This window comes from Ostreococcus tauri (genome assembly GCF_000214015.3).
Source record: "Ostreococcus tauri WGS project CAID00000000 data, contig chromosome 12, whole genome shotgun sequence".
NCBI lineage: Eukaryota > Viridiplantae > Chlorophyta > Mamiellophyceae > Mamiellales > Bathycoccaceae > Ostreococcus > Ostreococcus tauri.
The window spans coordinates 232,424-260,173 of NC_014437.2; the positions used below are offsets into that span (position 1 = coordinate 232,424).

Below are 27,750 nucleotides of genomic sequence, written 5' to 3' on the forward strand. Positions count from 1 at the left end.
CGGAAAGTTGCCAAGGATGGGGAATCGCCCGATGAAAACGCAGACGACATCAACACGCCGTCGGGGACGTCCGCGAAGGATTTCGATCCAGAGAAGGAGTTCAACGACTGGACCAAGCAAGTCGTGGTGCGTCACGAGTTGACAGAGAAACTCAACTGCACGGGCGACATCGGTCGCCCAACGCACTGCCTGTCGGAGGATTTCCCACAACTTAGTTTAGCACTATCTAGAATCCCCAACGACCGGTGGTGGTGGGACTGCGATCGGAAACCGAACGACGCCCAGGCGCGACAGTTCAACTCGCACGAGCCGGCCAAGCACTTCAAGCAGCGCGTGGAAAAATTCCGTTCCTGGCTCCTGAATAGACCGGAGAAAACTTTCGTGATCTTCGGTCACTCTGAGTTTTTCAAGGAATTCTCCGGTAATCACCGCAGCATGAAGAACTGCGAGATTCACGAGATGCGTCTTTGACGTGTATTATCAGTCTAACTCAAACATCGCTTTCGCGCCCCCATACATCGACGCTCCACGAATTCGCGATGGACGCCTCCACCGGCGCGGCCCGCGTCGCTCTGACACTCCATCGACGCGTCCGTGCTCGAACGAACCCGCGCGAGCGCGTCGTCGAGACCACCGCGCGCGTCTCGCGGAACTCCGCGACGAGTGAACACACAGAGTTGACGGATGAAAACGCACCGACGACGAGTCGACGAGCGGTGTTCGCCCTGTGTGCCTCGGTCGCGATCGCAGTCGATCGCGCAGGAGCGGCGCGAGCGATGGAGAGCTCGGAAGAGCTCCAGCGGGAGCTGGGTGAGGCGTACTCGAGGCGGGACTTTGCAACGGCGCTTCGCGCGGCGAGACGACTGAGAGAGCTCGAGCCCGGTCTGACGTGGACCGAGGCCGAGGCACAGATATCGGTCGACGCGAAGAAGTTTGACGAGGCGATCGGGGCGTACGACGACGCGTACGCGATGTGTGAGGGCGACGCCGGCGCCGCGGCGCGAGTATTAGCGGGGAGAGGCTTGGCGCGCGAAGGCGTGTACGATTTCGCGAACGCACTGAAGGATTACGACGAGGTATTACGCTTGTGTGCCGAGGGTGGGTTCGCCCCGGATCCGTACACGGTGAACGCGCGTGGGAACGTCAAGGGGTCGCTCGGAGATTGGGCCGGCGCGAGGGACGACTACAACGACGCGGCGAGGCTGTTCCAAGGCGCAAAGGGATTCAAAAACGGCATGAGCACGACGCAGAGGCTCGATGGGGCAATATACGCCCAAGCGAACGCCGCACTTGCGAGCGTTCAGCTCGGAGAGGAGCAAAATGCGCTTAAATCGCTCGAGGGGCTCGTGCGCAGAGCGCCCAACTCAGCGGACGCTCGGGCGGCGGTGGCGTCGCTCTATTACTCCTCGGGTAGATTTGAAGACGCCGAAGAAATGTGGGTCCAGGCGTGCTCCCGCGAGAGCGGCTGCGCGCAGTACAAGGACATCGATTACGTCACCCGCATCCGCCGTTGGCCCCCGGCAATGGTGGAGAAACTCAAAAGTTTCCTCGCCGTCTCGTAACGCGCCTCGCGCGTCTTCACCGCTTTGACTGATTTGTTTTAACACTACAACCACCGCGCGCGCCGTATCCCTCACACCCGCATCCTCACGGCGCCTTCGCGTCGATCTTCATCGCGTGCACGCGCGACATGACGTCCCCCAACGCTTCGTGCACCATGCGATGTCGCTGTAAACGACCCACGCCCGTGAACTTTGCCGAGACAATCGACACGTCGAAAGCCGACCCGCACGACGCCGAGACGTCCACGACGTCCAGTTCGGTCGGCGCCAACGCGTCTGTCAACAATCGTTCGATCTCTTCCACCGAGCTCATCGCCCGTGCGACGCGCGTGGACCGAGGTGGAGCGTCAGAGAGTGACGCTCGCGTGCGCTCGTGCCTGTGTCGTCCCGGTGCATGGTCGACGTCTTCGCCGCCGTCCTCGCGCGCGCGCGTGGATGCTCGCGCGCGCGGTGCGTCCGCGCGCGGTCGGGCGAGCGCGCGTGACGTCGCGAGCGATGCCCGTGGTGGGGCGAGCGCGAGCGCGACCGCTCGAGGCGTTGCCGCAGAGCGCGCTGTGCGGCGAGAGCGTCGAGGCGTTGCGTCGAGCGATCGAATCGCGCGTCGAGTCCAGCGACGACGGTGAAGATGGTGATGTGCTCGCCATCGTCTCCGCTCGAGCGGAACGGAGCGGGAAGGCGGCGCTGCATTTGGCCGCGTGGCGCGGGGACTTGAAAGTCGTCGAGGCGCTCGTGGAGGAATACGGCGCGGACGTCGATCAAATCTCCACCGGGAGACACAATTACGGGAAGACGCCGATTTTCTATGCCCTGACGCGGTGTCGAGACGATGTCGTGATGTATCTTCTGAGTCGGAAGTGCAAGGTGAAGATTATAAATAACAAGGGACAGAGCCCGTATTCCTTGGCGGTGAGTCACTGCGCGCGGGAGACTATCGAGGCGATCGCGGAGGCGGAGAAACTGGAGACGACGTGGTGGAATTTCAGATTGACGCACAGTGATGGACTCAAGTACGGGGATCTGGACGAGCGATTCTTCCCGGAGGCTGCGAGAGAGCCGGGACGAGGCGTGAGCACGGTTGAATCGAGAAGGCGGAACTTTAAAAAGCTAAACAAGGGAGTGAGTTGGGACAACCCCGACGGCGTCGATCTCCAAGCGCGAAAAAAGGCAGAGCTACGAGCAAAACGCGAGCGCGAGGCCGAGGAGGCGTGGCTGGAGTTCGGGGAATTCTTTGGTAATCGAGCAAGACACGACGCCGATGTCGTCGAGATGTGCGGACGAATCCTTCGAGCGGAGACTGCCATCGCGGCGAACGGGCAGAAACCAGACATCACCGCTCGCGCCACTGAAGTACTTTCACGCGTTGCTAAAGGTGATGATGATTTTCGCGCGCTTCGCGCGCTCGTGGGAGCGCGTCTGTCCGATAGCGGCACGTCGGATCGTACACACGCGCGCGCTGAGAAGGCACGAAGAACTGTGAGCAAGATTTTGGCCACGGCGGTCGCTAGTTCCATGTCTAACGGCGCTTGGTCGATTTCGCCGAGTTTACTGTTTGAGTTTTGCGGTTCGGCGATGACGTACGGAATCGTGCGCCGGGCGCTGCGCCATGGAGAGTCGGTGCCGACACGCGAGCAACTGGCGCAAGCAATTGTTCGTGCTTGCGAAGAGATTAACCACCGAGAGCTGAACGACGTCTTGAACCTCGAAGAGATTAACGTTTCATCAGCCATACAGTTAGCAGAGGTTAGTGAAAGTGTCAGGGGACTAGCATCGAACATGTGCAAACGCATTGATGCAAGTGATCCGTCATCAATTGCACACGTTGCGGTCAACTTGGCCGATTTAGGAGCGCGCGTGGAGTCGTGGCAAAAACCTTTATTCGCCGGTCTGAGCGCAGTCGCGTCATCTCTCGATGACAGCGTCATAGCCAAGGTCGCTCGCCGTTTCGCCGATGCTTGGGAGATCGATGTCACCGAAATGGCGAGCGAAGACATTGTCTCGTGCATCGAAGCATTTGTGCTCGAGGATTTGTTGGAGCGCGGTGATTGGTTGGAGGCAAAAGCCTATGCGTCAACGCGACCGAGACTTCGCGATGTATTCTCGGCGCGTGCTCCCGATGACGTAAATCGTATCAACGCCAGTTTGGAGAGCGTATCCATCGCCACGGAGCTACCGATCATGCGTCCAAAAAAGCGCGTTGTGCTCATCGAAGACGCAGGCGCATTGGCTCAAGTTAGAGAAGTCATTTTGTCGGCATCGTGCGAAGCGTTTTCGTTCGACTGCGAGTGGCGAGATCCGAGGCCGCTCTCGACATTACAAATTTCTCCCGCGCACACTCGCGAGACATTCATCATCGACGCTCTACGAGTCGGGAAAGATGCGTTTTCCCAGTTTCTCATTGCCGTTTTCGGCGACTTCAGCGTTCGGAAAATTGGTTTCGCTGCGGAGCAGGATTGGAGAAGAATTCGTATCTCGGCCGGAAACGCAGCTCTACCGGCGTCGTACTGCAACGCCAACGTCATCGATTTACAGGGCGTAGAATTGGTTTCCTTGGCGTCCGTCGTCGCCGACACCTTGGGCTTTGCTCTCGACAAACGGTGTCAACGAAGTAATTGGGACGCCCGGCCACTGTCGCAGCAACAGCTCTTTTACGCCGCCCTCGACGCCGAGGTGCTTCTAGATATTGCATTTCGTCGGGGTATTATTTCTCCTAGACCATTCGCGGAGTCTTCATCGCACCCAGACGCTCACCTGTACTCGAGCGATGCGGTGCTGTTCGCCGACGGCGCGCCGAGCTACGGTGTCAATTTGCACGCCGACGACGCACGGCTATTCGCCGACGACGCCCGTACTTTCGGCGCCGATCTCTGGGAGAGCGACCGTTTACTCTTCACCAGCCCCGAACGCGTGGAACAAGAACGCAAGACAGCCATCTTACGCGAGCTCGAACGAACTGCCACTGCGAGCGCCTCTGTCGGGTGCGCGTGCGCTGTATGTCTGAATGACATTCACGTCGACGAAAAAGTCATCCGGACCAAGTGTTCGCACGTATATCACGCTACGTGCTTACTCACAGCACTGAAAACGACGTCTCTGTGCTGTCCGATGTGCCGATCGCCCGTCATCTAGCGTGTTTACCAGTACACAGCACTGAAAACGACGTCTCTGTGCTGTCCGATGTGCCGATCGCCCGTCATCTAGCGTGTTTACCAGTACCGTGTACAAATATTACAAGTCTGCCAAGATAGAGTCTGACATCAGTTCTAAAAGACCATCCGGATTGTCCGTGTGCAACCAATGGTCGGCGCGCGGCAACACCATAAATTTCGATCGAGGCGTTTTTCGTAGTCTTGCCACGTCTGTGGCCGACCAAGCTGTACTACGCTCCGCCTTGACCACGTAAAAATCCGTTCGAGGATCCTCAAACGCAGGCCAAGAATCCGTGTTCCGAAAGCTCTGATACAGCGCCTCAACCGTTTCAAAGTTATGCACCCACTCGAGCTCTTCCCCACCCGAGACGTTCTTCAAATTACTCCCTATCCAATCCACTAACCCTCGTGAAAACTCCTTCGGAAGCGCCTCCGCGAGCCAACGTCTTGATGGGATCCGCGACGGTAACTGTCGTATCGCTGCAAGCACGCGTCCAGCTCCGTGTGCGTCCGTCACCTCCACCTTCCCCGGGCTCGAATCCAGCGACCAAATCTGCGTGGGCACCGCCGTCGCAATCTTGGAGTACTCTAGCGCGATCTTCCCACCGAGAGAGTGCCCGACGACGATCTTTGGGACGACGCCTAGCTTGTTCACCAACGCCTCCACGTCCCGCGCCGCGTCGACTAACAACTCCTCCGACGTCGTCCCAGCGCCAACGCTCGCGCTCGCGCCGTGCCCGCGCAGGTCGACGAGTACGATACGCCACGAGCGCCCATCTCGATCGACGAGCGATTGCCGTAAGCGGGACGTGAACGTTCTCCAATTCTTGCCTTGCCCCATCAATCCGTGGAGCCAAAAGATGACATTGTCCAACGGTTTCTCATCGAGCGGTGGACCGCGAATCTCATGGGCGAGGGAATTGGATGCGTAGGCGCGGACGCGAGCGTTTAGCGCACGCGCGAGGGCGGTGCGCATGCGCGGACGTGTGCGAAGCGTGTGTGGTATCATACACTTGTAAAAGGGAGTGCTAATAACGCGCCACATCAGATCATCTTTGGCGCGATGACGCGCCACTTATCCTTGAGATCGACGCTGGTGCGTCGCGGATGGAAATCGGCGAACATGGTGGGGTCTTTCATGATGTACGACCACTTACCGACGCCGTACTTCTCGACGCCTCGGATGAGCGCCTGGACCTCGACATCGGTCCAGCGAAGCTGCTTTCCGTTTCTGGGCGGTGACTTAGGATCGGGGCTCGACACGCGCTTTCTGGGAGTTCTCTCCGCCTGCGTGTTCTCGAAGCCATCCCACGGGAGCGTTGCCAGCGGTTCCGGGCTCTCTGCCGCTCCTTCGTCGGGTTGCGAATTCCACTCCACCGTGCGCGCGTTGGCCTTGCGCTCGGCGGCGATGTGTACCTTTTTCGGTGGCGATGCAAACATGTCTCCTGATTGCTCCAACGCGTCCATGGCGAGCCGTTCGCGTACCTTGGAGTTCCTCTGCATTGCCGCCTCCACCGTCGACGCGTTTACCCGTCCCGAGTCCGTGATCAATCCCTTCTTCATCGTCACTTTGTACGCGCCGCTCTGGATGTCATCAACGACCAAGCTCAGGAAACTCTTCCCAAAAGTCGCCACCGCATCCTCGAAGAGCTCTCCCATGGCATCCAAAATCTCCGCCGGATCCTCCACCACCGTCTCCCACGAGCCCGGGAGCTTCCCGCCCTTCTTCTTCGCCCCCTCGACGAAAACGTAAGCTTCTCGCGTCTTGCTCCCGACCAACTTCTTCCCATCCTCGGCAAACATGTCGCTCGCCCGTACGTCGTTCCAACGCAACCAAAAATTCTCCACCAATCGCCACTGCTTCACCGGCGACGCTTTCCCTCGTCTAGCCTCGCTCTCCTTCACCGGAGACGCCCCGAACCCATCCCGCCCCAGTCGAAGCTGTCCGAACGCGTACTCCGCCTTTGCCCGCTCGGCGATCTCTCGCGCGCGCGCCGCGAGGGAAGGATTCGCATCTCTTCGCTTACTGTACGCGCACAGATCGTCCGCGCAGTGCGACGCGCTCGATGCCGTGAGCGTGGTAAATCCGTTCGTTCTCTCGGCGCACTTGACGAGCCCTAAAGCGCCGCGTCGAGCGAGTTCTTCATCGAACGCACCCGACGCCTCGGCGCCGCTCGCGCGCTTGACGAACTTCAAGACGTTGAGCTTGGACGCGAGCGGGACGTCGGGGAGGAGTAAGACGTGCTCGAGGGCCCAGAGAAGACGCTGGAGCTCGGCGCGCGTCGACGCGCGCGCGTCGACGGCGGTCTTGGAGGAAGAAGGCATGATGTGCGGCCAACGACCAAAAAACATGAATTTTTCAAACCGTCAGAGGTTACGCGACGCTAGGCGGATAATCTAAGGCTACGCGGAGAGGCTAGAGAGGTAATCGCGGCGCTCGCTGTAGTGACCGGTACCCTGGAGACGGACGACGGCGTCGGCGAGACCGCGGACGGCGTCGGGCCATGAGGCTTCGTCGGCGACAAAGCGAAACTTGGCGCGGCCGACGACGTCTGAACCGCGGGAGTGCGCGTCGTTCATCGGGTCGTGTCCGTCGATGTGACCGCACATCGTCTCCCCGGTGCCGTCCTCGACGATAAACGTGGCGAATTGGGCGTGTGCAGAGGCGCCGTGAGCACGGATTTCCGCCACCATGTGTTGCCCCACCGTGTCCTCTATGAAACCGCCGAGCGGGAGGTTGACAAAACGGTCCTTTCCGTATATCTTAGAAAGGTACCAAGACGTCCTCGCGACGTGCATGCTGTCGTAAAACTGCACGAGGGGTACGAGTTCTATTCCATGATGTCCCGGATACGTCCTTCGCGAGAGCTGTAGCTTCTTCCCACCCTCCTGGAACACTTTGCCCACAATTTTTGCGTCGTGCGAAATCGTCGTCGATGTGGGAAACCCGCAGTACGACACCTCCGGATGACCGTCCATGATATCCAGCACCTCTTTCACTGGAATTCCACTTCTCGTGAACGAGCGATCGTGCTGCGCCACTAAAACGTACGGCGTCGTCACTCTAAACACGCCTCGCTTTAACGCGTGCGCGAACCCGTGTCTTTCCTCCAGGATAACCATCTCCCCTCCGTACAGCGCGCTCGCCTCGCTCCGCGCGCACAAAAAACACAAACGATCGAGATACTCCGAGTACGCCCGCGCGCTCTCGATCGAGACCGCGCCCGAGCGAAATTTATCCCGTGCTCGCACTTTGTAACCGTCGCAGACGAGAATCAATCGACATTGACGCAACGCGTCGCCCCCGCACGCTCTGATGCTTCCGACCACCTCCTCCACGAGCGCGGTGTTGGGATGTATTCGACACGGACTCGTCGTGAGCACCACGGTGACGCGATCGCTCGTCGAGGGCGCTGACATCGAGCGAGGGACTGCCGACGCGCAGTTCGAGTGAGCCCTAAGCTCGTGGTCTCGACCGCGCGCGCGGCGCCGGTTTACATTCTGTGGATGAAAATATTCGTACGCGCGGGATATTTTACGTCGTCTTGGCGAAGACGTAGAACGCCTGCCTGGGATTCCAGCTCACGGGTAAGCGAATGGGGTCGTCGGTGAGTCGCGTGAACGCGTCGTGGCGCCCGAGCGCGTCGCGGTAGTCGATGACGAGGGCGCCGAGAGGGAGCTCGCGAGCGAGCTTGCGCGCGCACGCCTCGTACACGGCTTCATCCCAACACAGACTGGTCAAGACGATCAATCCCACGCTCTGTAACGACGCCGAGAGCATGTCGGCGCGAACGAAGTCGATCTTTGACGACGTGTGGTGCTCGAAATTGGCGAGCGCTCTCAACGCGGTGTCGTGCAGCGTTTGAAGGATTTCAAATCCTCGATACGCCCGCGCGCGAAGCGTCGCCGCGGCGTAAAACACCAACCACCCAGCACTGCTACCGAAGACGACGAAATCTTCATCATTGAGCGTCCTTGCACGCGCGCGAAGCGCATCGCATCGTGCGAAGAGCTCTGACCACGTCGAGAACGATGTCGATCCATACGCAAAGTTACCCGCGCTCCACCCGTTCTCCGCTGCAGAGCGCTGAACCTCCGCCATCAGTCGCCCTCGCCATGCCGGATCGACCTCGATCGCGCTCAATTCACTGCACAGACCATCTAAGCCCCGCGCGCTCGCCTCATCCGCGTCTCCTAACGCTCGATGCATCGTCTCGATCGTCGCCCGCTCCGGCTCGGACGTCAACTCAGTGATATCTGCAACGGCTCTGGGTAACGCCTCCAACACCTCCTCATCCTCTAAATACCTCTCAAACTCTAGCAAATCATCCATTATTTTCTTTTCTAACACTACCATCCCCTTCTCGTCCAAAGACTCCACCGCGCGCTCGATCTCCGCCTCTCGCCGCGCTCGCGTCTCGCCCCATCGCTCCAACGCCTCCGCGCACGCCTTGGCCTTCCCCTTGATCAACCGAACCTTTACCGACGATCGTTCGCTCGTCAAAGCGCCCATCATCGACGTCCCGAGACGTCTGATCTCGTCGCTCTTCGATCGCGTCGTCATCGCGCGTCGCACGCGCGTCGCGGCTTCGAGCAGCGTAGAGACAGCTGTCACTGTTTCCGACTCGTTCGTCGTCTCCATCGATCGCGTCGCCGTTTGAACGCGACGAGTTTCGAGAGCGCACCCGTCCTCGTCTGCTCGTCGTTCGTCGCGCACCATCTCCCGCGCACGTCGACGAACGCGGCGTCGTTGAGTGGTGTCACGCACCTCAGAGCATGGCGGACAAAGACGCGGTAGCGCCCGCGCGCTTCGACGCCAGGCGCGACACCGCGGATGTCATCGCTCGTCGAATTCGCACGCGCGACGGCGCCGTCGATGACGACGCGAACGATGAAGAACGGAAGGCGCAACGGGTGATTAATCCTTCTGATTCGACATCGTTGCAAATCCAACCAGATTCGACGACGACCCGAGCAAAACTACGCGCGTACGACTCCCTGGTGCGGTCGCATGAAGAGGTGGTATCGAGGTTAACCGCTTCGGAGTCTAGGAACGCGGCTTTAGAGTCGCAGATGCGGGTGTTGACGCGGGAGACGTTGGATTTAGAGAAAGCAATCGCGAGCGCGCGCGTCGCTGGTGGCGACGGAAGCGCGTCCGATTCGGTGAACGAGGCGTACGGGAAGCTGAAAGAGGCGATGAAAGATCTCATGGACGCTCGAGAGGAGGCGGCGAGAGCGCAGTCGGCGCGGGGGGAAGCGGAGCGAGCGATGGAGGCGGCGACGGAGGCGAAGGAACGGTTCGAGCGGCGAGCGAGAGAGTCGGAAAAGGCGCTCGCTTCGTCGAGAAAGGCGGAAGCACAAGCGTTGGTGGAGGTCGATTCGCAGACGGCGATGAAGAATGCGGCTTTAGGAAGGGCCGACGCGTTAGAGAAGGAAAATAGGGAGCTCTTGGAGCGTTTGATGGAGATGAAAGCCAAGGAGGCAGAGAGGATGAATGAAATTAATGACTTGTACGCCGACCTGCAGCGACAGAAGAAGAACGCCGAGCTGAACGCCAAGGCGGAGAGCTTGGCCGAGGCATCGGCGGCAAGTATGACGCGATTATCGATTTCGGGTACGATGGCGACGATACCGGCGAAGAAGCGCCACGTTCTACGGAGTAACAAGGGAGGGACGCACCGTGTGGCGCTGTCGCACGACGGATTCTCGGCGGCGTGCGCGGGGGAAGACAAGGTGGTCGCCATTTTTGACACCGCCACTGGCGCGCGGACGAGTGAATTGCTCGGCTGTCTTGGTGGTGTGTTGGACGTATCGTTCTCCGCGGACGACACACTCGTGCTCGGGGCTTCCACGGATTGTTCGCTACAGCTCTGGGAAGCGCTCACGGGTCGAGTGAAGCACCGTCTCACGGGACACGCGCAACAGGCGACATCGGCTCAAATTAGTCAGACAGACGCGAAGCGCGCCATATCGGCCTCTCGGGATCGGACTCTGAAGACGTGGGACCTCGTTCGCGGACTCGCAACGACCTCAATGCTCACGGCGAGCACGGCGCACAGCGTCTTGTATGGCGCGACCGAGAGACACGCCTTCTCAGGACACTTCGACGGTTCCGTCCGCGTTTGGGATCTGCGCGCGAACCAAGTCGAAAAAGAGAACAAGGTCCACGCAGGACCGATCACGTCCATCGTCGCGATGCCGAGCGAGAACGAAGTGCTCACGAACAGCCGAGATAATTGTTTGAAACTCGTCGACGTTCGAATGATGGAGGTGGTGAGGAATTTCTCGTCCCCCAAGTATCGCGTTGGAACGGACTGGAGCAATCCGTGCGCGGCACCAGACGGTCAACACATTGCGGCGGGTGGGTCTGACGGCGGGCTCTTCATCTGGCGTGTGCAAGACGGACGTTTGATGACGACGCTTCACGGTCACGACGCCGTCGTCGCTTCGTGCTCGTGGAGTAGCTCTGGGATGCTCGCGTCCGCGGACAAGAACGGGGTGTGTCTACTGTGGGAATAACGCCGTTATCGACGGGCGTATTGTTGTAATTGTAATTCAAACTTTGAACGATTCGTTTCACATCAATCGACTAGTGAGATGTTTATTTGGCGACGAGCGTCTTTTGGATGGACGCCACGGACGTGCGCCACTCTGTGATTCTCGAGCTCAATCGCTTCCATTCATCCCCGGACCAGACGCGATCGGTGCACCGAGTGAAGACGACGCGCTGTTGTGACTGGTCCATCTTTGCGTCGACGACGCCCGCGCCGACCGATCGCACGACCCATTCCTCGACCTCGTCGTCGGCGCACTGGAGCGCGTCCTTGATCTCCGCGTACGTCACCTCGCCCTTCTTACCGAGCGTGGACAGCGCCATGATGCGCATCTTTGCCATGCATTCGTCCGCGTTCAAGCCAAGTCGAGAAACGATCGACGCGTTCAGGGCCTTGTAATCGCTCACCGACCCCGTGAGAAGGGTGGAGAGGAGCTTGAGCGCGTCGGCGTCGGCATTCTTCAATCCTTGGAGCGACATGAAATCGCCGTGGAACATGGTCGGCGAGGCGATGAAAGCGCGCACGGTCTCCTTTGCGATGTCCGCCGCCTCTCCCGCCGCCCCCGCGTCGTTCTCGAACGTCGCTAAGTACTTAATCATGCACGCGAAGAGTTCCTCCTCGCTCGCATTTGACTCCCTGAGCAAATCCACGCTCGTCTTGAGCGCGCGTCTTCGCGTCTTCGCGTCCGTCCCCCAAATCGTCTCGTCCCCGGCGTGCGCGATGAGAATCGGGTAAATCTTCGTTTGCTTCGCCTCGACGCAGTATTTCGCGACGCGCTCGAATAAATCCAACCGCGTCCCGACGCTCGCCCTTTCGCTCGCGTCGTTGTACACCGCCATCGCGCATCGCACGCGCAGGATCACCCGCTCGCTCGTCCTCGACGTCACGCAATCCATCACACGCTTCACCTTTTCTTCATCATCCCCCGCGAGCGACGTCATGACCGCCACCACGCCTCGCACCTCGGCGTCCCCCCCGTCGCCGAAGAGCGTCGCGGCGTGCTCCGTCGCGGCGTCCAAAATCGCATCATCACCCTTCGCGAACACCTCCGCCGCGAACGTCTCCGCCGCGCCCATCCCGCATCCACCCCCCCCCGCCGTCTCCGCCAAATCCATCGCGTCGTCCACGCCTTGCCCACCTCCCACGCGCTCCGTCTCGCCGTGGATCAAAACCCCCAGGACCTCGCACGCGGCGCGCGACGCCGCCCGCGACGCCCCCCCCGTCGTCGTCTCCCGCGTCAGTTCCGTGAGCGCCATCGTCCGCGTTCACGCGCGCGTCGCGCGTCGACCTCGCGCGTCGTCGTCGTCGACGCACTGTCGTCCACACCCCGGCGTCGCGCGCGGCGTCGATCGCGATCGCTCGCCGCCGCCGCCGCGGGCGTGGACGTCGACGCGTTCGTACTGTGACCGCCGTGTGTCCATCGACGTACGACCACGAGCGAGGGTGGGTAAAATCTGCATCACCTTCTGAATCACCACATCACCACTCGAAACTTGGTGATTTGAATCACCATCACCACCCATGGAAGGTGATTTACCCAACCTAGACCACGAGCGAGGTTGGGTAAATCACCGTCGATGGGTCGTGAAGGTGCTTTCAACGCACGATGTGGTGCTTGAGATCGTGATTTCATAGTGTGTGTACGTCAAGCGTATTCGTTTTTTCTGATAGTGACAGTGATAGGCATCAAGGTACTGATACGACGACATGTCGGCACCGGTGTCGAGAAAATACAGTGATGATGCGTACATTATGTCACCGGTCGAACCCTAGCGCGTCGCGACGACACCGCTCGCGCGCGCTCGAAAGGTGACATCCACCGTCGATCGGTGGTGCTCGTGATTGAAATCACAAAGTGTCGGGTGGTGATGTCGATCGTGATGTGAATCGTCCCCGACCGAGGCGCGACGCACGACGCGTCGGGGCCTCGGGGGGTGGTCAAAACACCCGGGTGTCGAGGTCGAGCGATGGGTGATGCGTCGATCCCGCGTCGGCGTCATCGCACGCGTCGGCGCCACCGGGCGCGCGCGCGCGAGACGACGGGCGCGCGGTGACGCGGCGTCGACGCCCATGGGCGCGGACGCGACCGTGACGGCGTCGACGGCGCGGGACGACGGGGTGGTGGACGTCAGTGCGAATCGCGCGATCGCCGACGGGACGGCGGACGACGCGCGCGGGCGAACGCGGGTGGAGATCGAACGGGCGCTGCGATGGGGGGTGGATATGGGTGATTTTTTGTGCGGGTGTGAAAAGGAAACGGGAAAGGGGGGGTGGGACAAGGGGTGTTGGGGGGGTGGGCGCGGCGACGGCGGCGGCGCGCGGAGACGGGCGCTGCGAGAGGCGTGCGTCGCGGAGACGTTGGCGAACGCGGTGAACGGGACGTCGATCGAGCGGGGATTGAGCATGTTGGAGATTTTACCCACCGGGTGCGACGCGATCGATGGGTTGTTGGGTGGAGGGTTGAGACAAGGGGAGGTGATTGAGATCGTCGGTCCGAGCGCGAGCGGAAAGACGCAGGTGTGCCTGAGCGCGGCGGCGTCCTTCGCCGCTCTGGGACATCGAGTGGTGTACGTCGATACCGGTGGGGGGTTCTCGGCAACTCGAATCAAGCAGTTTCACCGGGGGTTTCTCACCGAGGACGCGGACGAGGGGGAGGTTGCGAGAAATCTGAGGCAGACGCTCGATTTGATAGCCGTGCATCGATGCCACGACGTCTTCTCGCTCTTGCACTTGCTGTCGCAGTTGGCGGAGGAGGCGAGCGAGGACGATAACAACCCCGATCGAGCCACCATGGGATTGCTCGTGATCGATTCCTTATCGAGCTTGCTCTCGCCGTTGCTCACCAAGGCGCATCACCAAGGATACACCATCATGGCCACCGTCGCCGCCACCCTGCGCGGATTGGCGACGACGCGCAAAACCGCCGCGCTCTACACCAATCATACCGTGAGCGCGGGCCAAGACGCGTTGGCGGACGATCACGGGAGTAATCTCAAGCCCGCTCTCGGCGCGCGCTGGACCTCGGTGCCGCACAGAAGGATACGATTCGCCAAGATTCCCGGCACCGTTTGGTTCTCCGCCTCCGTCGCCTACGGCGTGACGACGAAACCGGCGAGGTACCGCATCGGCTCCAATAACATCCACGGCGAGACCGAACGATGACCGAACGAGCGATATATCATAGACCGACGAAAACACCGATCGGATGTAACACCACGAAACGACGCGCGCGCCGACGCCGCCCGTTGAAACATCCGCGCGCGTCTCGAGCGCCCCGGTTCAGGGTCTAGGCCCACGACGCAATCGCGCGGTGTCGCTCCCAATCCTTCGCCGCACACGCCGTCGCGCGATCGCTCGACGATCGCGACGACGCGCACGATGTCACACGCCGTGACGATGACGCGTCACGCGCGTCCGGACGCGAACCGAGCGCCCAACGCGTCGCGTTCGAGGACGATCGCGTCGACAAAGACGGCGGCTCTGGCTCGACGCTCGACGGTCGTGCGCGATGACGCGTCGGTCGTCGTCGGCGGACGAAGACGTCGAGCGATCGTCCCGCGCGTGTTCGCCCCGTCGAACACGCGTCCACCGATGACACCGCACGAAGAACCCGAGCTCGTGGACCCGGAGGAGTTGCTCTTGGTGGATGGCGAAATCGGACCGGTGACGCGACCGGCGACGAAGGAGTTGGACGTCGCGAGAGAGGCGTGGTACGTCCGGGCGATCTTAACGGCGGATGTTTATGACGTGGCGATCGAGTCGCCGTGTGAGATCGCGCCGAGGTTGAGCGAGCGCATCGGGGCGTCGATTTATCTCAAGCGCGAGGACCTGCAGCCGGTGTTTTCATTCAAGATTCGAGGAGCGTATAACAAGATGAAGCAGCTCTCAGAGGAGGAGCGAGCGAGAGGGGTGATCACGTCCTCGGCGGGTAATCACGCGCAGGGAGTGGCGATGTCGGGCAAAAGCTCGGGTGCAAGGCGATCATCGCCATGCCGGTGACGACGCCCGGGATCAAGGTGGAGGCGGTGCGACGACTCGGCGGGGAGGTGGTCTTGGTCGGGGAAAACTACGACGCCACGCAGGCGTACGCGAAGCAGCGGTCGAAGGAAGAGGGTTTAACGTATATTCCGCCGTTTGACGATCCGTTCGTGATCGCGGGTCAGGGCACGGTCGGTGTTGAGCTTTTGCGTCAGCTCCCGAGCGTTGACATCGTCTTCGTGCCCATCGGCGGCGGCGGTCTCGCGGCGGGTATGGCGGCGTATATCAAGGCGATTCGTCCGGAGATTCGCGTCATCGGTGTCGAACCTGCGGGAGCGAACGCGATGACCATATCGCTCGCTCGCGGGAAGATTGTTAAACTGAACAAGGTGGACGGCTTCGCCGACGGCGTCGCCGTGCGCGAGCCAGGTCGCGACTGCTTCGAGATCATTCATTCCATGCTTGACGGTATCATCACCGTAAGAACCGATCAGATCGCGTCCGCGATCAAGGACGTCTTCGGTGACACGCGCTCCATCCTCGAGCCCGCGGGTGCGGTCGCGGTTGCTGGCGCCAAGGCTTACTGCACGGCGAACAATTTCAAGGGTAAAGTTGTCGCCGTCACGTCTGGCGCCAACATGAACTTTGATCGTCTTCGCGTGATCTCGGAGATTGCCGATCAGGGTGGAAAGGAAGAAGCAACCTTGTTGAGCGTCATTCCGGAGAAGAACGGCGAGTTCAAGCGATTCGTCGAGACTGTGGGCGACAGGAATATTTCGGAGTTCAAATATCGCGTGCAAGGGGATAACGCACGCGTACTGTACTCCATCGAAGTTAGCGATATTAAGGAGGTTCAGGAGACGATGGCGCGCATGGATGCGTTAGGATTTAAGACGGTTGATCTGTCCAACGACACCGCGACCCAGTTCCACCTGCGTCACATGACGGGTGGCAAGGCGAGAGTCAAAGATGAGCGCTTGTACAGCGTCGAGATTCCTGAGCGAGCCGGCGCGCTGGGTAACTTCCTCGATTTTATCAGTCCGAAATGGTCGATTTCGATGACACACTATCGCGCCGACGGTGGCCAGGTGGGCAAGGTTTTGTTTGGCGTGCAAGTGACGGAGAACGACCGCGAAGAGTTCGAAAAGTGCTTGGAGCTGTGCGGCTACAAGTATGTCGACATGACTTCGAACGTCGCGTTCAGGACGCTCTTCGGAGACGACAATTAGATTAGATGCGTAGCAAGCCATCGATGTAACAAGTATCAACTAAAGCAAGACTTTATATGTCGATTTTGAGTTCAAGTCGCGGCACCTTTATCTCGTACGACCCCACGTCGACGTCAAGAGAAAACTTGTCTTGTGATCCAACCTTGCCCTCGATCTCCGGCGATGCGCTCGAGACGTCCCACCGCACGCATCCGCGAACGTTCGCACCGAGTGGGATTTCCGCCGTGCGCAGCTTCTTCTTCTCCTTGTGAAACGTCTGCAACTGCCATCGCACTCCCCATTCGTTTGTCTCTCCGTCGTAGTCCCCGATCGCCCTGATCGACAGCGGTCCGTACGACCACCGCTGCGTGTACGCCTCCACTCGCTTCTCTTCCGGTTCGATCACCACCTTCTTCATCGTTCGCCAGATTCCGCGTCCTCGCGTCTCCTCCGTCTCCGTCGACTCCGCCGCCTCTCCGTCGTCGTCTTCTACCATCGCCTTCCCCTTCACCGCCACCCTGTATCGACGCGCTCGAGCGTCGTACGTCATTCCAACCGTCGTCCTCGAACCGATCGACGCCCGCACCTTCAACCGATACTCTGGATTCACCTCGAACGCGTACGATTCGTTGACGTCGTTCAGTCGTTCCTCGCACGCTCGAAACACCCCTTGTAAGCTCGCCAGCGGGCCTCGTCGTCGTTCGGCCGCGTCCGGGACGTCCAACGATGCGTTCTCGCCCGCGTTCGACATCGCGCGCGATCGCCAGTGACGCCGTCGTTCACCGTTTCCAATGCACTGGCGATGACGCGTGAAAATATCCACACGGACGACGCGCGCGTCGACCGCACACGCGCGCGGTCGTCCACCATGCTCGCGCGCGTCGCGGGAACGTCCGCGCGGACGATCGGTTCGAGGCTCGACGCGCACGCTCGAACGTTCGCTCGGAGAGCGGCGGCGCGGTCGAGCGCGAGCGGACGCGGCGGCGGCGGGCTCGCGCTCGACAAGTCCTCCTCGCGCGCGAGGTTTGGGTCGTGGAGAAGCGAGCGCGGGACGGCGATCCCCGCGCACGCTCGGGCGAAGACGAAGAGCGCGCGCGAGGACGATGGGGACGCAGAGGACGAGGAGGTCCTGGATGAGGATTTCGACGCGGAGGAAGAGTTCGCGGACGCGGATGACGCGAGCGAGGGAGGGATGATCGACGATGGCGGAGAGGCGTACGGAAAGCAGGCTCTGGAGGCGTTGAGAGAGGCTTTAGGCACGGCGCCGTTCACGGGCGAGTACGAGGTACACTCGTTCAAGGTGAACGCGGCGCGGCGACGCGTGCAGGCGAGCGTGGACAAACTGAGCGACAAGTACGGGTCGCCGACTCTGGACGAATTGACCGCCATCGTGCGCGCGCACAACGCTATTTTGGAAGATCAAGGATTCCCGGAGGACGTCGCCGTGGAGATCGCGAGTCCCGGGGCGACGAGGACGCTGCGAGTGCCGAGCGAGCTAGCTCGTTTTCGCGAGCTCATGATGGAGGTGACGTACAAGGGAGAGGTGGAGAACGCGGAGTCCACGTCGAACGTCACTAAAGTGATGGAAATCACGGATGTTAACGACACTGAGGTCGAGTGGAAGCTCGCGGACGTCGCGGCTAACCGTCCGGGGAAGAAGGGACAGGGGATGAACAAGAAAAGTCGAGAGTGGCGACTTCGGATGCCGGTTTCTGCCGTCGTGAACGCGTCGCTTTTCATCGATATATAAGCAATATTTTTGATCGCCGCTAGATTTTTGATTGTTGTGCTATCCCTAGAGTGATTCAGTGCCGCTGCAAGATGTCCGACCCTCCGAGAGCGCGCGAGACAACGTCAAACATCGTCCACGTGATAGCCTGCTGAAACGTTCTCCTTGCCACGCGCGGGAGCGAACCGATCCACAGTGCGCGCACGCCCTCTTCCCTGACGATCTTCAACAACGATATCGCCGGTGGTTTCCCCCCTCCTTCCAACGCCATCATCCGCCCGAGTTGAACTCGCGTGCGAATGACATCCGGCGGGTGGGTGATAAAGGTGGCGCCCGCCCCCGCGAGCGCCCCGGCGATAAACGTATCCGCGGCGTCCGGTTCGCGGTTCTGCATCCGCGCGAACTCCGCCATCATCGACCGAGTCTTGGTAAAAATCAACAGATTCAATCCCGAGAACGGGGCGTCGCGAGCGACGGTGCTTCCGAGCCCCGAGAATAACCCCGCCGCCCCCTCCCTCTTTGAGACGCTCGCGAGCGTGGCCAACAACCCCTTTGACACCCCCGCGCTCGCCCCCTGGTACTCCATCCGCGTCTTTACCACCGTGATCGGGTTTAACAACACCGCCGCCACCGATCTCGCGCTCGCCCCGGTCGCGAACGTCATCATCGATCGCTCCATCGCCGTGCTCTCCGGCCGCTTGAGCGTCGACGCGAGCTCTCGCGTGACGCGCTCGAGGAGGCAAAAGTACAACCCAGCCCCCAGGCCCGTTCGCACGCACGACGCGGAGACCCCGGACCAGAGTCCACGGGGTCCAGATCGCGTGACCACGTCCGTGGCCACCTTGAACATCCCTCGCGCCCCTCGCAAGCGCTCCGCCTGCATCTTCGTCTTCACCACCTCGAACGGTTGTAACACCGCGCTCGAGACGAGTCCCGCGGCGGCGCCGCCGAGAAACGCCGACGCCGAGCTCGAGGCGTTGGTCCGCGTCGTCGATCGCGCCGTCGTTCGCTCGGCGTCGACCATGACGCGCGAAGAGGTGACGACGAGACGCGCGAGACCGACGGCGACGACGTCACGACGCGACGCGCGATCGAGGCGATGCCACCGATCGCGCACCGAGGGGCCGTCGACCTGTGGGCGGTGACGAGCGATCCGGAGCCGTGGCGCGCGGCGCTGCGGTCGTACGCGCGGCGCGTGGAGGGACTGAACAGAGGGGAGGCGTTGACGCGATTGAATGAAAAGATTCAAACCACGCTGCCGAGGGCGATCGAGAGCCGGAGAGCGCGCGACGACGAGGGCGAGCGCGGTGGATACATCACGAAGGAGGAGTACGTGGACGTCGTGAGCTGGAAACTCGGGCGGGGGAAAACACGACCTGGTTTGTTGAATTACGCAAAGGCGCTGAGCGAAGAGAGCGTGCGCGAGGCGAGCGCGCGCGCGTTCGCTCAGGCGAGCGAAATGTCTGGAGGGGGGAGCCAAAAGAAGCTCGGGGATGCAATGGCGCCGTTGATCGCACTCCGTGGGTGCGGGCCGGCCACGGCGTCGGCGGTCATGGCGCTCGCGGATGAACGGTTTCCGTTCTTCTCCGACGAGGCGTTGGTAGTGGTCATCGGAAACGGTGACCGCGATAGCGAGAGATATTCCCTTCCGAGGTACAAACAGTTTATGGCGGCGTTGCAGCGTCGTTCTGACGAGCTCGGAGCGCCGGAGCTCACTCCGTCAATGCTCGAACGGGCGCTCTGGTCCGAGGCGGCGCTCACGATACCGAAGAAGGCTACGCTAAAGAAATGATTTCGAGCGCGTTCGTTAGACGATGCATCAGAGACGATAGATGAATTAGTTGCGCAGCAGCATTTGTTGTACATTATTGTAAATAGTGATGATGAGTACTCGACAGTGGTACTCTCATATACCTTTTAACTCACTCCAGAGTGTGCCTCACCACGAAGCATCAACTTAGTCATTTTTGAACAAGTCCGGCAACGTCTTTTGAATCACGTCGACGATCTTCTGCTTGTTCAAAGGTTTGGACACAAATCCGTTCATGCCATTAGCAATGCACTCCTTGTGACCCATGCCTTCGACACCGGACGAGACTCCAACAATTGGCACCGTCGCCTTTTCTGAATTGAGCGATCGGATTTGTCGAGTCGCTTCCAACCCGTCCATCACAGGCATTTGACAATCCATGAGAATCATATCAAATTTATGGTTTATCGATCTGTGAGCATCTAGCGCTCTTTTTCCGTCGGGCGCGATGACGACTTCGACGTTGCCAAGCTTTCGTAGAAAAGCTTTCACGATCATTTGCGTCGGCATGCTGTCCTCGGCGTACAGAACGTGAATCGTTCGCTTGGGAGCGAACGGAGCCTGCTTCTCTTCTCGTTCCGAATCCGTGCTCGTTCGCGAAGTTTTCTCCAGTAGTTGAAGTCGGACTTCCTCGTTCTGATCGAGCTTGAAGCTCGCACTGCGCACGATGCGCGCTCGCGAACTTTCGTCCTTCCCGAGTGCGACGATCATATCTTGCAAGCTCACAGCCAGACATTCAACGGGGCCCTTCGCTCTGACAGTTGCCGTGCGGTAGCCATGAACGTACGATTCGTCTCTGATTCCTTGTAACGCCTTAAGGAAAGCGATTTCTCCGACGATCTCCCCGGGCTGACGCACCACCAGCACGTCTGATTCGTGCTCCACATCAATCGTGTCCAGATCGACGCCAACTGCGTCGAGCAGTACGTCCACGTATCCTTTGTTTATAAAGTACATTACCTCGCCGATCGCTCCCTTCCTCATGAGAATATCGCGATCGTTGAACTCAACCAAATTGAACGCGGGCTGCAACAAGGCGGCGAGTGGATCGGTTCGCACGGCGCTCGCGACTTCTTCCTCCGTGACCTCGACAATGTTGTGAGGTAGCTCGGTGAGAGGTCGAGCGAGCGGATCTGTCCCACCATGGGTGATCCAGTTATGATGCATGACACCAGCGATATCCACTCGCTTCTCTGCATCGACGCAAAGCATGCAGCGCACGAGATCCTTGAAGTCGTCTGAAAGGTCCTCATTGAACTCAAGGGTGCTCGAGCGCGCGTGCGCACAGATTTGGAACACAGTTTTCCCGCGGAATGGAAGCCTGCCCATGGCCATGTTGTAAAAGCACACTCCAAGAGACCAGATATCTGCCCTGAACGGATCGTAGCCGGCCTCGGAGGGCACTTCGGGCGCTAAAAATGCTGGCGTACCAACGAGGCGTTTCTCCACCCCATCAGACAGCACCACGTCGTGGATGAAACTCACCCCAAAGTCTGCGAGTTTCACCGAGCCGTCGGCGCAGAGAAGCATGTTCTCCGGTTTGAGATCCATATGTGCGATGCGTAGCGAGTGAAGATAGTCCAAACCGAGCACGACGTCGCGCGCGTACCTCCACAACACCTCCTCCGCCACGGGCGTCGTGCTGAAGCGCGTAAACACGGGCCCCGTCTCGCAGTACTCCAATACTAAAATGAGCTCCTTCGCGAACTCGTCGTCGATCACTTCGTGTAGCGTACGAATGTTGGGATGATTGAGCTTCTTCAGCACCGCGATCTCCTTCCGCACCGCCTTCAACGAGTTCACCCGCGCGTGCGTCCACTTCACCGCGTACAACGCGTTGTCCTGTTGATTCATCGCCAATTTCACCTTTGAATGCGATCCACTCCCCAGATCTTTGATCAGAATGTACTGATTTAAAGAGTCAAACCTCTGCGCCCCGAGCGTGACCTCCTTGGTCGTCATCTTGGACGTGATCTTCGCCCCCCCCGAGCCGTGCGGGAGCACCCCGGTCGGGGTCGACGTCGCCCCCGAGCTCGCCGAGCCGCCATCCGTGCTCCCGTCCGGTCCACTCGTCGCGCTTCGCCCCGACGATTCCTCGCTGCTCGAGCGCGAGTTATTCACGTTGAGATCACGCAATCGTCGATGGAGCTCCGTCGTGTTCCACCGCGACTCGTCCTCCTCATCCGCGCGCCACGCGCGGGCGTCCCCATCCGTTTCACTCTCCCCCCCATCCGTGGTCGTCTCCCTCGCGCTCGAACCGGTCGGGCGCGCGTCGACGCCATCGCGGGGTTCGGCAACGCGATTCGTTCGCGCGCCGCCGTGGCCCGTCGCGCGCCCGGTTCTTCCGTTGAAGCGCGTCGACCACCGGACGGTCGTCCCGAGTGTGTCGCGTCCACGAGTGCGGACCCGTGGACGTGGCTCTCGCGTCGACGCATCGGCGACGGTGCGACCGATTCGCGCGCGATCGAACGCGCGAGACGACGACGGGACCACCGCGCGGGGACGACATCGTTCGGAAGCGAAACGCGACGCCGCGAGAGACGGGCGCGCGCGATCGGGTGGACATGGATGTCGACGCCGACGTGGAGGCGTTGGTGCGAGAGCTCGAGACGCGATTGGGAATCGTGGACGCACGCGATGGACGAATCAAGGCACGTGCGCGCGGGCGAACGGCGTGGAGCGCGAAAAGTCGATCGGTCTCGCGCGGTCGAGCGGTGACTGACGACGACGAGGGACGACGGGACTCGACGACAGGTGAAATTCGGCGTCTTGGTTCGCGACGAACGGTGCGCGGACATGTTCGAGGGGCTGAACGGAACCTTACGAGCGGCGAAGCGAAGGAAGAGGATCGATTTCGAGGGAGAGATGTTGTTGCAGGGAGCGCACGACGACGTGGACGTGGTGGTTTTGCAGGGCTGTCGCGAGCGCGACGAATCGTGACGACGAATCGTAAAGCTATATTATATCCACGCGTGCGTGATCCGTCGAGCCTAGAGGTGAGATCACGGTAATCCCGCGACCCACGTACCTATGGCTTCGTTGACGAGCTTTGGGTTGTCGTCTTGGACGCAGTGGCCTTCTCCGTCGAACTGAACGAAGTCCGTTTTTTTACCGACGCGCGTCTTCTCAAGGTTGAAGAAATATTGTCCCAGTGGGAAATCGAGCGGGGTGATCGTGTCCTTGCTACCCCACAGGATGAGTATCGGGCACTCGACGTTTGGCATGAGCTCCTCTGGACGCGGTCCGGCGGGACCCGTCAATATGTTCACGAAAGCCTTGAAAGCTCCTTCTCTGTTCGCGGCGCCGCAGATCGATTTGACCAAGCCATCGTCGACGCGACTGGCGTCCATGTAAACGTTTGCCAGCGCCCCGCGAACGTTTTCTTCCCCTCGCACGCTGTTGAATAGAGGCTTTGCGATTGGTTCAATTTTCAGCACCGTGTCTATGATGGCCAACACCACGCTAAAAATCGGCACGACCGCCTTGTACTGCAAACCGTACCCATCAAAATCTCCATCGAGTCTCTTGACTTTGTTGTTCATCCCCCCGGCGCAGTTTATGAGGACGATGCCCGACGTCGATTTTGGCGACGCGGAGGCGACGTGCACGGCGGCGAGCGAACCGATGGAGTTCCCGACGAGCACCGCGGGCTCGCCCACGACGTTTTCCACGAAGTCGATCACTTGATCGCGCCAAAACTCCATGTTGTACGCGACATCGGGCTGATCGCTCGCGCCGAACCCCACGAGATCGATCGCGAACACGCGGTTTCGTTCGCCGAGCGCCTCGATGTTATCTCTAAACTGGTAGCTCGACACCCCGAACCCGTGCACGAGCACGATCGCCGGTCCGCTCGTCCCACTCGAGCGATACGCCACTCTGTGTCCTCGCCACGCGTGATACCTCACGTCCTCGCTCGTCGACGCCTCGTCCGTGGCGAGCGCGCGAACGCGCCGCTCGCCGTGTCGCGTCGCGGACGTCATCGTCCTCGTCATCGCGCGTCTCTCCAAGCGCGTTCGACGCGACGCCCTGGGCGTCCATCGCACCACGCCCCGCGCGTCGGTCGAGCGCGTCATCGCGCCCATCGCGTGCCGCGTCGCCGTTCGCGCGTCGTCCTCGCACGCGGGGCGTTGACGTGGGATGATGAGAATGAGGCATTCAACGAAAACGAACGCTCGACGCGTGCGTGTCGTTCGTGTACCAGGGTTTAGTGCGGTGGGGCGTGACGTCCCCACGTCGGCACACGATGGCGTCGCTCGCTCGACGCGTCCCCGCGATCGCGATGACGCTGCGCGCGATGACGTCCACGTCCACGACGGGGGTGCGACGGGGGTCGACGCACGTGGGCGATCGAAGACGCGCGTTCGCGCGCGCGTTCGCCACGGGTGGAGAGGGAAACAACATCACCAGCGCGTTGATGGAACAGATGCAGCAGAAGATCAGGGACGGATTAGAGGCCGAGTCCGTGGAAGTACGAGACGAGAGTGGGAACGGGAGACACGTCTCTATCAAGGTCATCGCCAAGGCGTTCGAGGGGAAGAGCGCGGTGAACAGGCAACGCGCGGTGTACAAGTGCATCTTCATGGAATTGCAAGACGCCGTGCACGCCGTGAACGAAATGGTGACGCTCACACCGGAAGAAGCGGCTTGATTTAACGTGATTTAATAATCAATAGGTTTCAAATTCACAACGTTCGATCTAACCGAGAACCCATCCCGCGGAGTTGGACGCGGGTTTGTCGTCGAGGCGCTTTTCGCTTTTTCGCCGCTCGCGCCACGCTCGACCGGTAGCCTTGCACTCTTTCACGCGTTTGATAATGTCCTTCGCGGCGTTAAAAGTCCCACCAGTATCTTTACCACACGTAAAGCACGTCGTATCCTTTGCGTTGTGTTGCAGGGCGCAGCGTTCACAGAAGCAGTGTCCACACGATGTCGCCACCGGAAACTTTGCGTCAAGCCAGGGAGTGTTGCAAATCGAGCACGACTCCGGAAGATCGTTTTCGAGCTCTTCTTCGGAATTGTCCGCGGCGCCATCTTCGCCCAGAGCGGCCATCTTCGCCTCGGCCGCCTTTCTCGCCTTCTCCTTGAGCTCCCAATCTCGGTCTAACTGCCAACCTTGCTTATAATCGCCTCTGTCATGTAAAAATTTACACGCGTCCCCCCAGCCGCAGAAGCCGGTTTGTTTGTAATCCTTGCAAATGTCCGGCTTGTAATCCATAACAAATGTCGACCGCACGTTCGTCGCCGCTCGCATGGGACCGTGCGCGCCACGTCCTTTCTCGCTCGCGATGGTTTGTTCGCGCCTGAAACCAGCTCTGTAATCGACGTAGGCATTCGTGCCTCTATACTTCTTATCGTCCTCGAACCCGTCCGCGCGTTCCACCGCCTGCCTCAGCACCTGCTCTCGCATCGTCCGTCCATCCATTTCCTTCGCCGTGTTGATCTCCAGCTGTGCCGTCGCTCCCATGTCGCCGCGCGCGCCAACCGCGCGCGTCCCCTCGAATGCAAAGCGTTCGTACGCGCCTCCCTTTACCTCGCGCGAGCTCGCCGCGATCCCTCCCTGTCGCCGCTTCCGCGCTCTCTCCGGCTCGTTATCGTCATCATGATCGCTCTCATTCGCGTCGTCGCTCTCGGACTCCTTCGCTCGCTTCCTCGCGTTCGCTCTCGTCGTCCCGCCGCGCTTCTTAAACGCCGATGGTTTCGTCGTCTCGCTCGTCGTTCGCCCCGTCGTCGTCTCCCGTTCGCCCGACGCGCGCGTCGCGTCCCGTTCCTCGACCGGCATCGACCTCGAGGTCACCCGCGCGCGAGGTCGTCCGAGCCCGACGCACGTCGAGCTCGACGTCCGACCCTGACGCGCGCGCGGCTCGGTCGAGACCGCACTTCTCGTCCAGTCGCAACACGATGACGAAAAAGATCGTCTTGGTCACCGGTGGAAGCGGCCTGGTCGGGAGCGCGATCCGAGAGGTGATCGAGGGCGAAAAACCGAGCGATGAGGAGTGGATCTTCGCCTCGAGCAAGGTGCGAGAGACGGGCGAGAGCGAGCGAGCGCATCGCGAGTGAGCCACACAAAGTTGAAGAGCGAGCGAACGTTCGAGCGTCGTTCACGGGAAGAGTGGACGACGAAACGGAAAAAAAATGAGACCTCGCCGTGTGCGCGCGTTCGAACGTCGCTCGCGACGCGAAGAGGTTCGAGACGACTGACGAAGCGACGCGCGATCCTTGATCCGTCTTCGCAGGACGCAAACTTGTGCGACCCGGAGTCGACGGCGGCCATGTTCGATAAGTACAAGCCGACGCACGTCATCCACCTCGCGGCGCAGGTCGGAGGTCTTTTCGCTAATATGGTGCGTGCAAAGCGCCGCGAGAGGTCAAATCGAATCGCGACTGACATTCGCGCGTTCGTCTTTCCTCCGCAGAAATACAAGGTTGAGTTCTGGAGGAATAACATAGCGATGAACGACAACATCTTTCAAGAGTGCCATAAGCGAGGTACGCTGGCGTGGATCGCGATCAATATCACTCGTATCTGACCGTGGTCCTCTTCTCGCGCTCCTCAGGGGTCCAAAAGCTCGTCTCATGCCTCTCGACGTGCATCTTCCCAGACAAGACGACGTTCCCCATCGACGAGACGATGATTCACAACGGGCCACCCCACTTCTCCAACGAGGGATACGCCTACGCTAAACGGATGGTGGACGTGCAAAACAGAATGTACAAGGCGCAACATGGTTGCAACTTCACCGCTGTGATTCCAACCAACATTTTTGGCAAGCACGACAACTTCCACCTGGACGACAGCCACGTCATCCCAGGTCTCATTCATAGAGGTTACCTGTGCAAGCAAAAGGGTGAACCGTTCACGATCTGGGGATCCGGTAAACCGTTGAGACAGTTCATCTACTCCACCGATCTCGCAAGACTGATGATTTGGACCATGCGAGAGTACGAAGAAGCGGATCCGATCATCCTTTCTGGTGCGTTTTGATTCAAGTGTGGCGAGAATATTTCTTTTTATTTATTCTCGAATCATGACTGACATTCGCTGCTTTTTCGCGTCTTAGTCGGTGAGGAGGACGAAATCAGCATCGCGGACGTGGCGCACTCGGTTGCGAAGGCGCTGGATTTCCAGGGCGAGGTCAACTTTGACACGACAAAGGTATGTGCTGCGACACAAAATTAATTAATTTCCCTGAACATGATTCCACGATAACAGGCTGACGGGCAATTCAAGAAGACTGCGAACAACGCGAAGCTGCGCAAGTACCTCCCGGACTTCAAGTTCACGCCATTTGATGAGGCTATGGCGACCACGGTGGAATGGTTCATGGCGAACTACGACGTGCCCGGAGCAGTTAGGAAATAAATAATTAAATTGATTCGATATAATTCGTGCGCTACCTCGCTAAATGGATGAATTATGATGAACTCGCACGCGGCACAGTCCAGCTCACTTCCATTGATGTACTCGTGCCGTCTTGTGTCGAAGGCTCGACGCGAACGGAGAGAACGTATTTATTTTCATGCCGTGATAAATCTTCAGTTCTTGCGATTATGTTCTACTGAGATGGCGCGCCTGCTTTGATCACGACGCCGTAGCAGCGCGCTGACGCAGTTCTGGAGATGAATCACTCAATTGTGACGTTGTCACAAGTCCATTACGACCATACATGCAAGTGCTTAACGTTCACAACCAATTATTTTAATTAATTATTACTTCGAGCACCGTCAGATTTTCGAAGCACAGGCGCGTCGAGCATCCATCG

At 59.9% G+C, this 27,750-nt stretch overlaps 22 protein-coding genes across 22 annotated transcripts; 11 read left to right on the top strand and 11 right to left on the bottom strand.

Annotated features, from left to right (window-relative positions):
• OT_ostta12g01430 (unnamed product) lies at window positions 1–471 on the top strand (the record flags this gene model as incomplete). The annotated part of the gene is made up of 1 exon (XM_022982857.1): window positions 1–471. A coding segment is annotated over one exon (471 nt), but the record flags the coding sequence as incomplete, so codon positions are not given.
• A 305-nt stretch (window positions 472–776) lies between these two features.
• Window positions 777–1,562, top strand: OT_ostta12g01440 (Tetratricopeptide repeat; the record flags this gene model as incomplete). Its single annotated transcript, XM_022982858.1, has 1 exon — window positions 777–1,562. The coding sequence occupies one exon, from the start codon at window positions 777–779 to the stop codon at window positions 1,560–1,562; it is 786 nt and encodes a 261-aa protein (XP_022840079.1).
• An 85-nt stretch (window positions 1,563–1,647) lies between these two features.
• On the bottom strand, window positions 1,648–1,875 carry OT_ostta12g01450 (BolA protein; the record flags this gene model as incomplete). The annotated part of the gene is made up of 1 exon (XM_003082246.1): window positions 1,648–1,875. One exon carries the CDS (start codon window positions 1,873–1,875, stop codon window positions 1,648–1,650), a length of 228 nt encoding a protein of 75 aa, XP_003082294.1.
• Window positions 1,876–2,057: 182 nt separating this feature from the next.
• On the top strand, window positions 2,058–4,688 carry OT_ostta12g01460 (Ankyrin repeat; the record flags this gene model as incomplete). Its single annotated transcript, XM_003082247.1, has 1 exon — window positions 2,058–4,688. One exon carries the CDS (start codon window positions 2,058–2,060, stop codon window positions 4,686–4,688), a length of 2,631 nt encoding a protein of 876 aa, XP_003082295.1.
• A 99-nt stretch (window positions 4,689–4,787) lies between these two features.
• Window positions 4,788–5,717, bottom strand: OT_ostta12g01470 (Alpha/beta hydrolase fold-1; the record flags this gene model as incomplete). Its single annotated transcript, XM_003082248.2, has 1 exon — window positions 4,788–5,717. One exon carries the CDS (start codon window positions 5,715–5,717, stop codon window positions 4,788–4,790), a length of 930 nt encoding a protein of 309 aa, XP_003082296.2.
• A 1,394-nt stretch (window positions 5,718–7,111) lies between these two features.
• On the bottom strand, window positions 7,112–8,128 carry OT_ostta12g01480 (hypothetical protein; the record flags this gene model as incomplete). Its single annotated transcript, XM_003082250.1, has 1 exon — window positions 7,112–8,128. One exon carries the CDS (start codon window positions 8,126–8,128, stop codon window positions 7,112–7,114), a length of 1,017 nt encoding a protein of 338 aa, XP_003082298.1.
• A 115-nt stretch (window positions 8,129–8,243) lies between these two features.
• OT_ostta12g01485 (hypothetical protein) lies at window positions 8,244–9,350 on the bottom strand (the record flags this gene model as incomplete). Its single annotated transcript, XM_003082251.2, has 1 exon — window positions 8,244–9,350. One exon carries the CDS (start codon window positions 9,348–9,350, stop codon window positions 8,244–8,246), a length of 1,107 nt encoding a protein of 368 aa, XP_003082299.2.
• A 134-nt stretch (window positions 9,351–9,484) lies between these two features.
• OT_ostta12g01490 (WD40/YVTN repeat-like-containing domain) lies at window positions 9,485–11,227 on the top strand (the record flags this gene model as incomplete). Its single annotated transcript, XM_003082252.2, has 1 exon — window positions 9,485–11,227. The coding sequence occupies one exon, from the start codon at window positions 9,485–9,487 to the stop codon at window positions 11,225–11,227; it is 1,743 nt and encodes a 580-aa protein (XP_003082300.2).
• An 82-nt stretch (window positions 11,228–11,309) lies between these two features.
• On the bottom strand, window positions 11,310–12,518 carry OT_ostta12g01500 (Proteasome component (PCI) domain; the record flags this gene model as incomplete). Its single annotated transcript, XM_003082253.1, has 1 exon — window positions 11,310–12,518. One exon carries the CDS (start codon window positions 12,516–12,518, stop codon window positions 11,310–11,312), a length of 1,209 nt encoding a protein of 402 aa, XP_003082301.1.
• A 9-nt stretch (window positions 12,519–12,527) lies between these two features.
• On the bottom strand, window positions 12,528–12,785 carry OT_ostta12g01510 (unnamed product; the record flags this gene model as incomplete). Its single annotated transcript, XM_022982859.1, has 1 exon — window positions 12,528–12,785. One exon carries the CDS (start codon window positions 12,783–12,785, stop codon window positions 12,528–12,530), a length of 258 nt encoding a protein of 85 aa, XP_022840080.1.
• A 547-nt stretch (window positions 12,786–13,332) lies between these two features.
• OT_ostta12g01520 (DNA recombination and repair protein Rad51,C-terminal) lies at window positions 13,333–14,424 on the top strand (the record flags this gene model as incomplete). Its single annotated transcript, XM_003082254.2, has 1 exon — window positions 13,333–14,424. One exon carries the CDS (start codon window positions 13,333–13,335, stop codon window positions 14,422–14,424), a length of 1,092 nt encoding a protein of 363 aa, XP_003082302.2.
• Window positions 14,425–14,658: 234 nt separating this feature from the next.
• On the top strand, window positions 14,659–16,469 carry OT_ostta12g01530 (Serine/threonine dehydratase,pyridoxal-phosphate-binding site; the record flags this gene model as incomplete). The annotated part of the gene is made up of 2 exons (XM_022982860.1): window positions 14,659–15,186; window positions 15,228–16,469. The coding sequence occupies 2 exons, from the start codon at window positions 14,659–14,661 to the stop codon at window positions 16,467–16,469; spliced, it is 1,770 nt and encodes a 589-aa protein (XP_022840081.1).
• Window positions 16,470–16,521: 52 nt separating this feature from the next.
• Window positions 16,522–17,199, bottom strand: OT_ostta12g01540 (unnamed product; the record flags this gene model as incomplete). The annotated part of the gene is made up of 1 exon (XM_022982861.1): window positions 16,522–17,199. The coding sequence occupies one exon, from the start codon at window positions 17,197–17,199 to the stop codon at window positions 16,522–16,524; it is 678 nt and encodes a 225-aa protein (XP_022840082.1).
• Window positions 17,200–17,250: 51 nt separating this feature from the next.
• On the top strand, window positions 17,251–18,198 carry OT_ostta12g01550 (Ribosome maturation factor RimP; the record flags this gene model as incomplete). The annotated part of the gene is made up of 1 exon (XM_022982862.1): window positions 17,251–18,198. The coding sequence occupies one exon, from the start codon at window positions 17,251–17,253 to the stop codon at window positions 18,196–18,198; it is 948 nt and encodes a 315-aa protein (XP_022840083.1).
• Window positions 18,199–18,253: 55 nt separating this feature from the next.
• Window positions 18,254–19,201, bottom strand: OT_ostta12g01560 (Mitochondrial substrate/solute carrier; the record flags this gene model as incomplete). The annotated part of the gene is made up of 1 exon (XM_022982863.1): window positions 18,254–19,201. One exon carries the CDS (start codon window positions 19,199–19,201, stop codon window positions 18,254–18,256), a length of 948 nt encoding a protein of 315 aa, XP_022840084.1.
• Window positions 19,202–19,276: 75 nt separating this feature from the next.
• On the top strand, window positions 19,277–19,969 carry OT_ostta12g01570 (unnamed product; the record flags this gene model as incomplete). The annotated part of the gene is made up of 1 exon (XM_003082257.1): window positions 19,277–19,969. The coding sequence occupies one exon, from the start codon at window positions 19,277–19,279 to the stop codon at window positions 19,967–19,969; it is 693 nt and encodes a 230-aa protein (XP_003082305.1).
• Window positions 19,970–20,134: 165 nt separating this feature from the next.
• Window positions 20,135–21,949, bottom strand: OT_ostta12g01580 (RmlC-like jelly roll fold; the record flags this gene model as incomplete). The annotated part of the gene is made up of 1 exon (XM_003082258.2): window positions 20,135–21,949. One exon carries the CDS (start codon window positions 21,947–21,949, stop codon window positions 20,135–20,137), a length of 1,815 nt encoding a protein of 604 aa, XP_003082306.2.
• Window positions 21,950–22,551: 602 nt separating this feature from the next.
• On the top strand, window positions 22,552–22,927 carry OT_ostta12g01590 (Costars domain; the record flags this gene model as incomplete). Its single annotated transcript, XM_022982864.1, has 2 exons — window positions 22,552–22,638; window positions 22,742–22,927. 2 exons carry the CDS (start codon window positions 22,552–22,554, stop codon window positions 22,925–22,927), a joined length of 273 nt encoding a protein of 90 aa, XP_022840085.1.
• Window positions 22,928–22,989: 62 nt separating this feature from the next.
• On the bottom strand, window positions 22,990–23,982 carry OT_ostta12g01600 (Alpha/beta hydrolase fold-1; the record flags this gene model as incomplete). The annotated part of the gene is made up of 1 exon (XM_022982865.1): window positions 22,990–23,982. The coding sequence occupies one exon, from the start codon at window positions 23,980–23,982 to the stop codon at window positions 22,990–22,992; it is 993 nt and encodes a 330-aa protein (XP_022840086.1).
• A 251-nt stretch (window positions 23,983–24,233) lies between these two features.
• On the top strand, window positions 24,234–24,638 carry OT_ostta12g01610 (BolA protein; the record flags this gene model as incomplete). The annotated part of the gene is made up of 1 exon (XM_022982866.1): window positions 24,234–24,638. One exon carries the CDS (start codon window positions 24,234–24,236, stop codon window positions 24,636–24,638), a length of 405 nt encoding a protein of 134 aa, XP_022840087.1.
• Window positions 24,639–24,686: 48 nt separating this feature from the next.
• Window positions 24,687–25,769, bottom strand: OT_ostta12g01620 (Zinc finger, RING/FYVE/PHD-type; the record flags this gene model as incomplete). Its single annotated transcript, XM_003082261.2, has 1 exon — window positions 24,687–25,769. The coding sequence occupies one exon, from the start codon at window positions 25,767–25,769 to the stop codon at window positions 24,687–24,689; it is 1,083 nt and encodes a 360-aa protein (XP_003082309.2).
• A 119-nt stretch (window positions 25,770–25,888) lies between these two features.
• Window positions 25,889–27,350, top strand: OT_ostta12g01630 (NAD-dependent epimerase/dehydratase; the record flags this gene model as incomplete). The annotated part of the gene is made up of 6 exons (XM_022982867.1): window positions 25,889–26,005; window positions 26,224–26,331; window positions 26,404–26,476; window positions 26,545–26,961; window positions 27,049–27,143; window positions 27,201–27,350. 6 exons carry the CDS (start codon window positions 25,889–25,891, stop codon window positions 27,348–27,350), a joined length of 960 nt encoding a protein of 319 aa, XP_022840088.1.
• Window positions 27,351–27,750: the final 400 nt, after the last annotated feature.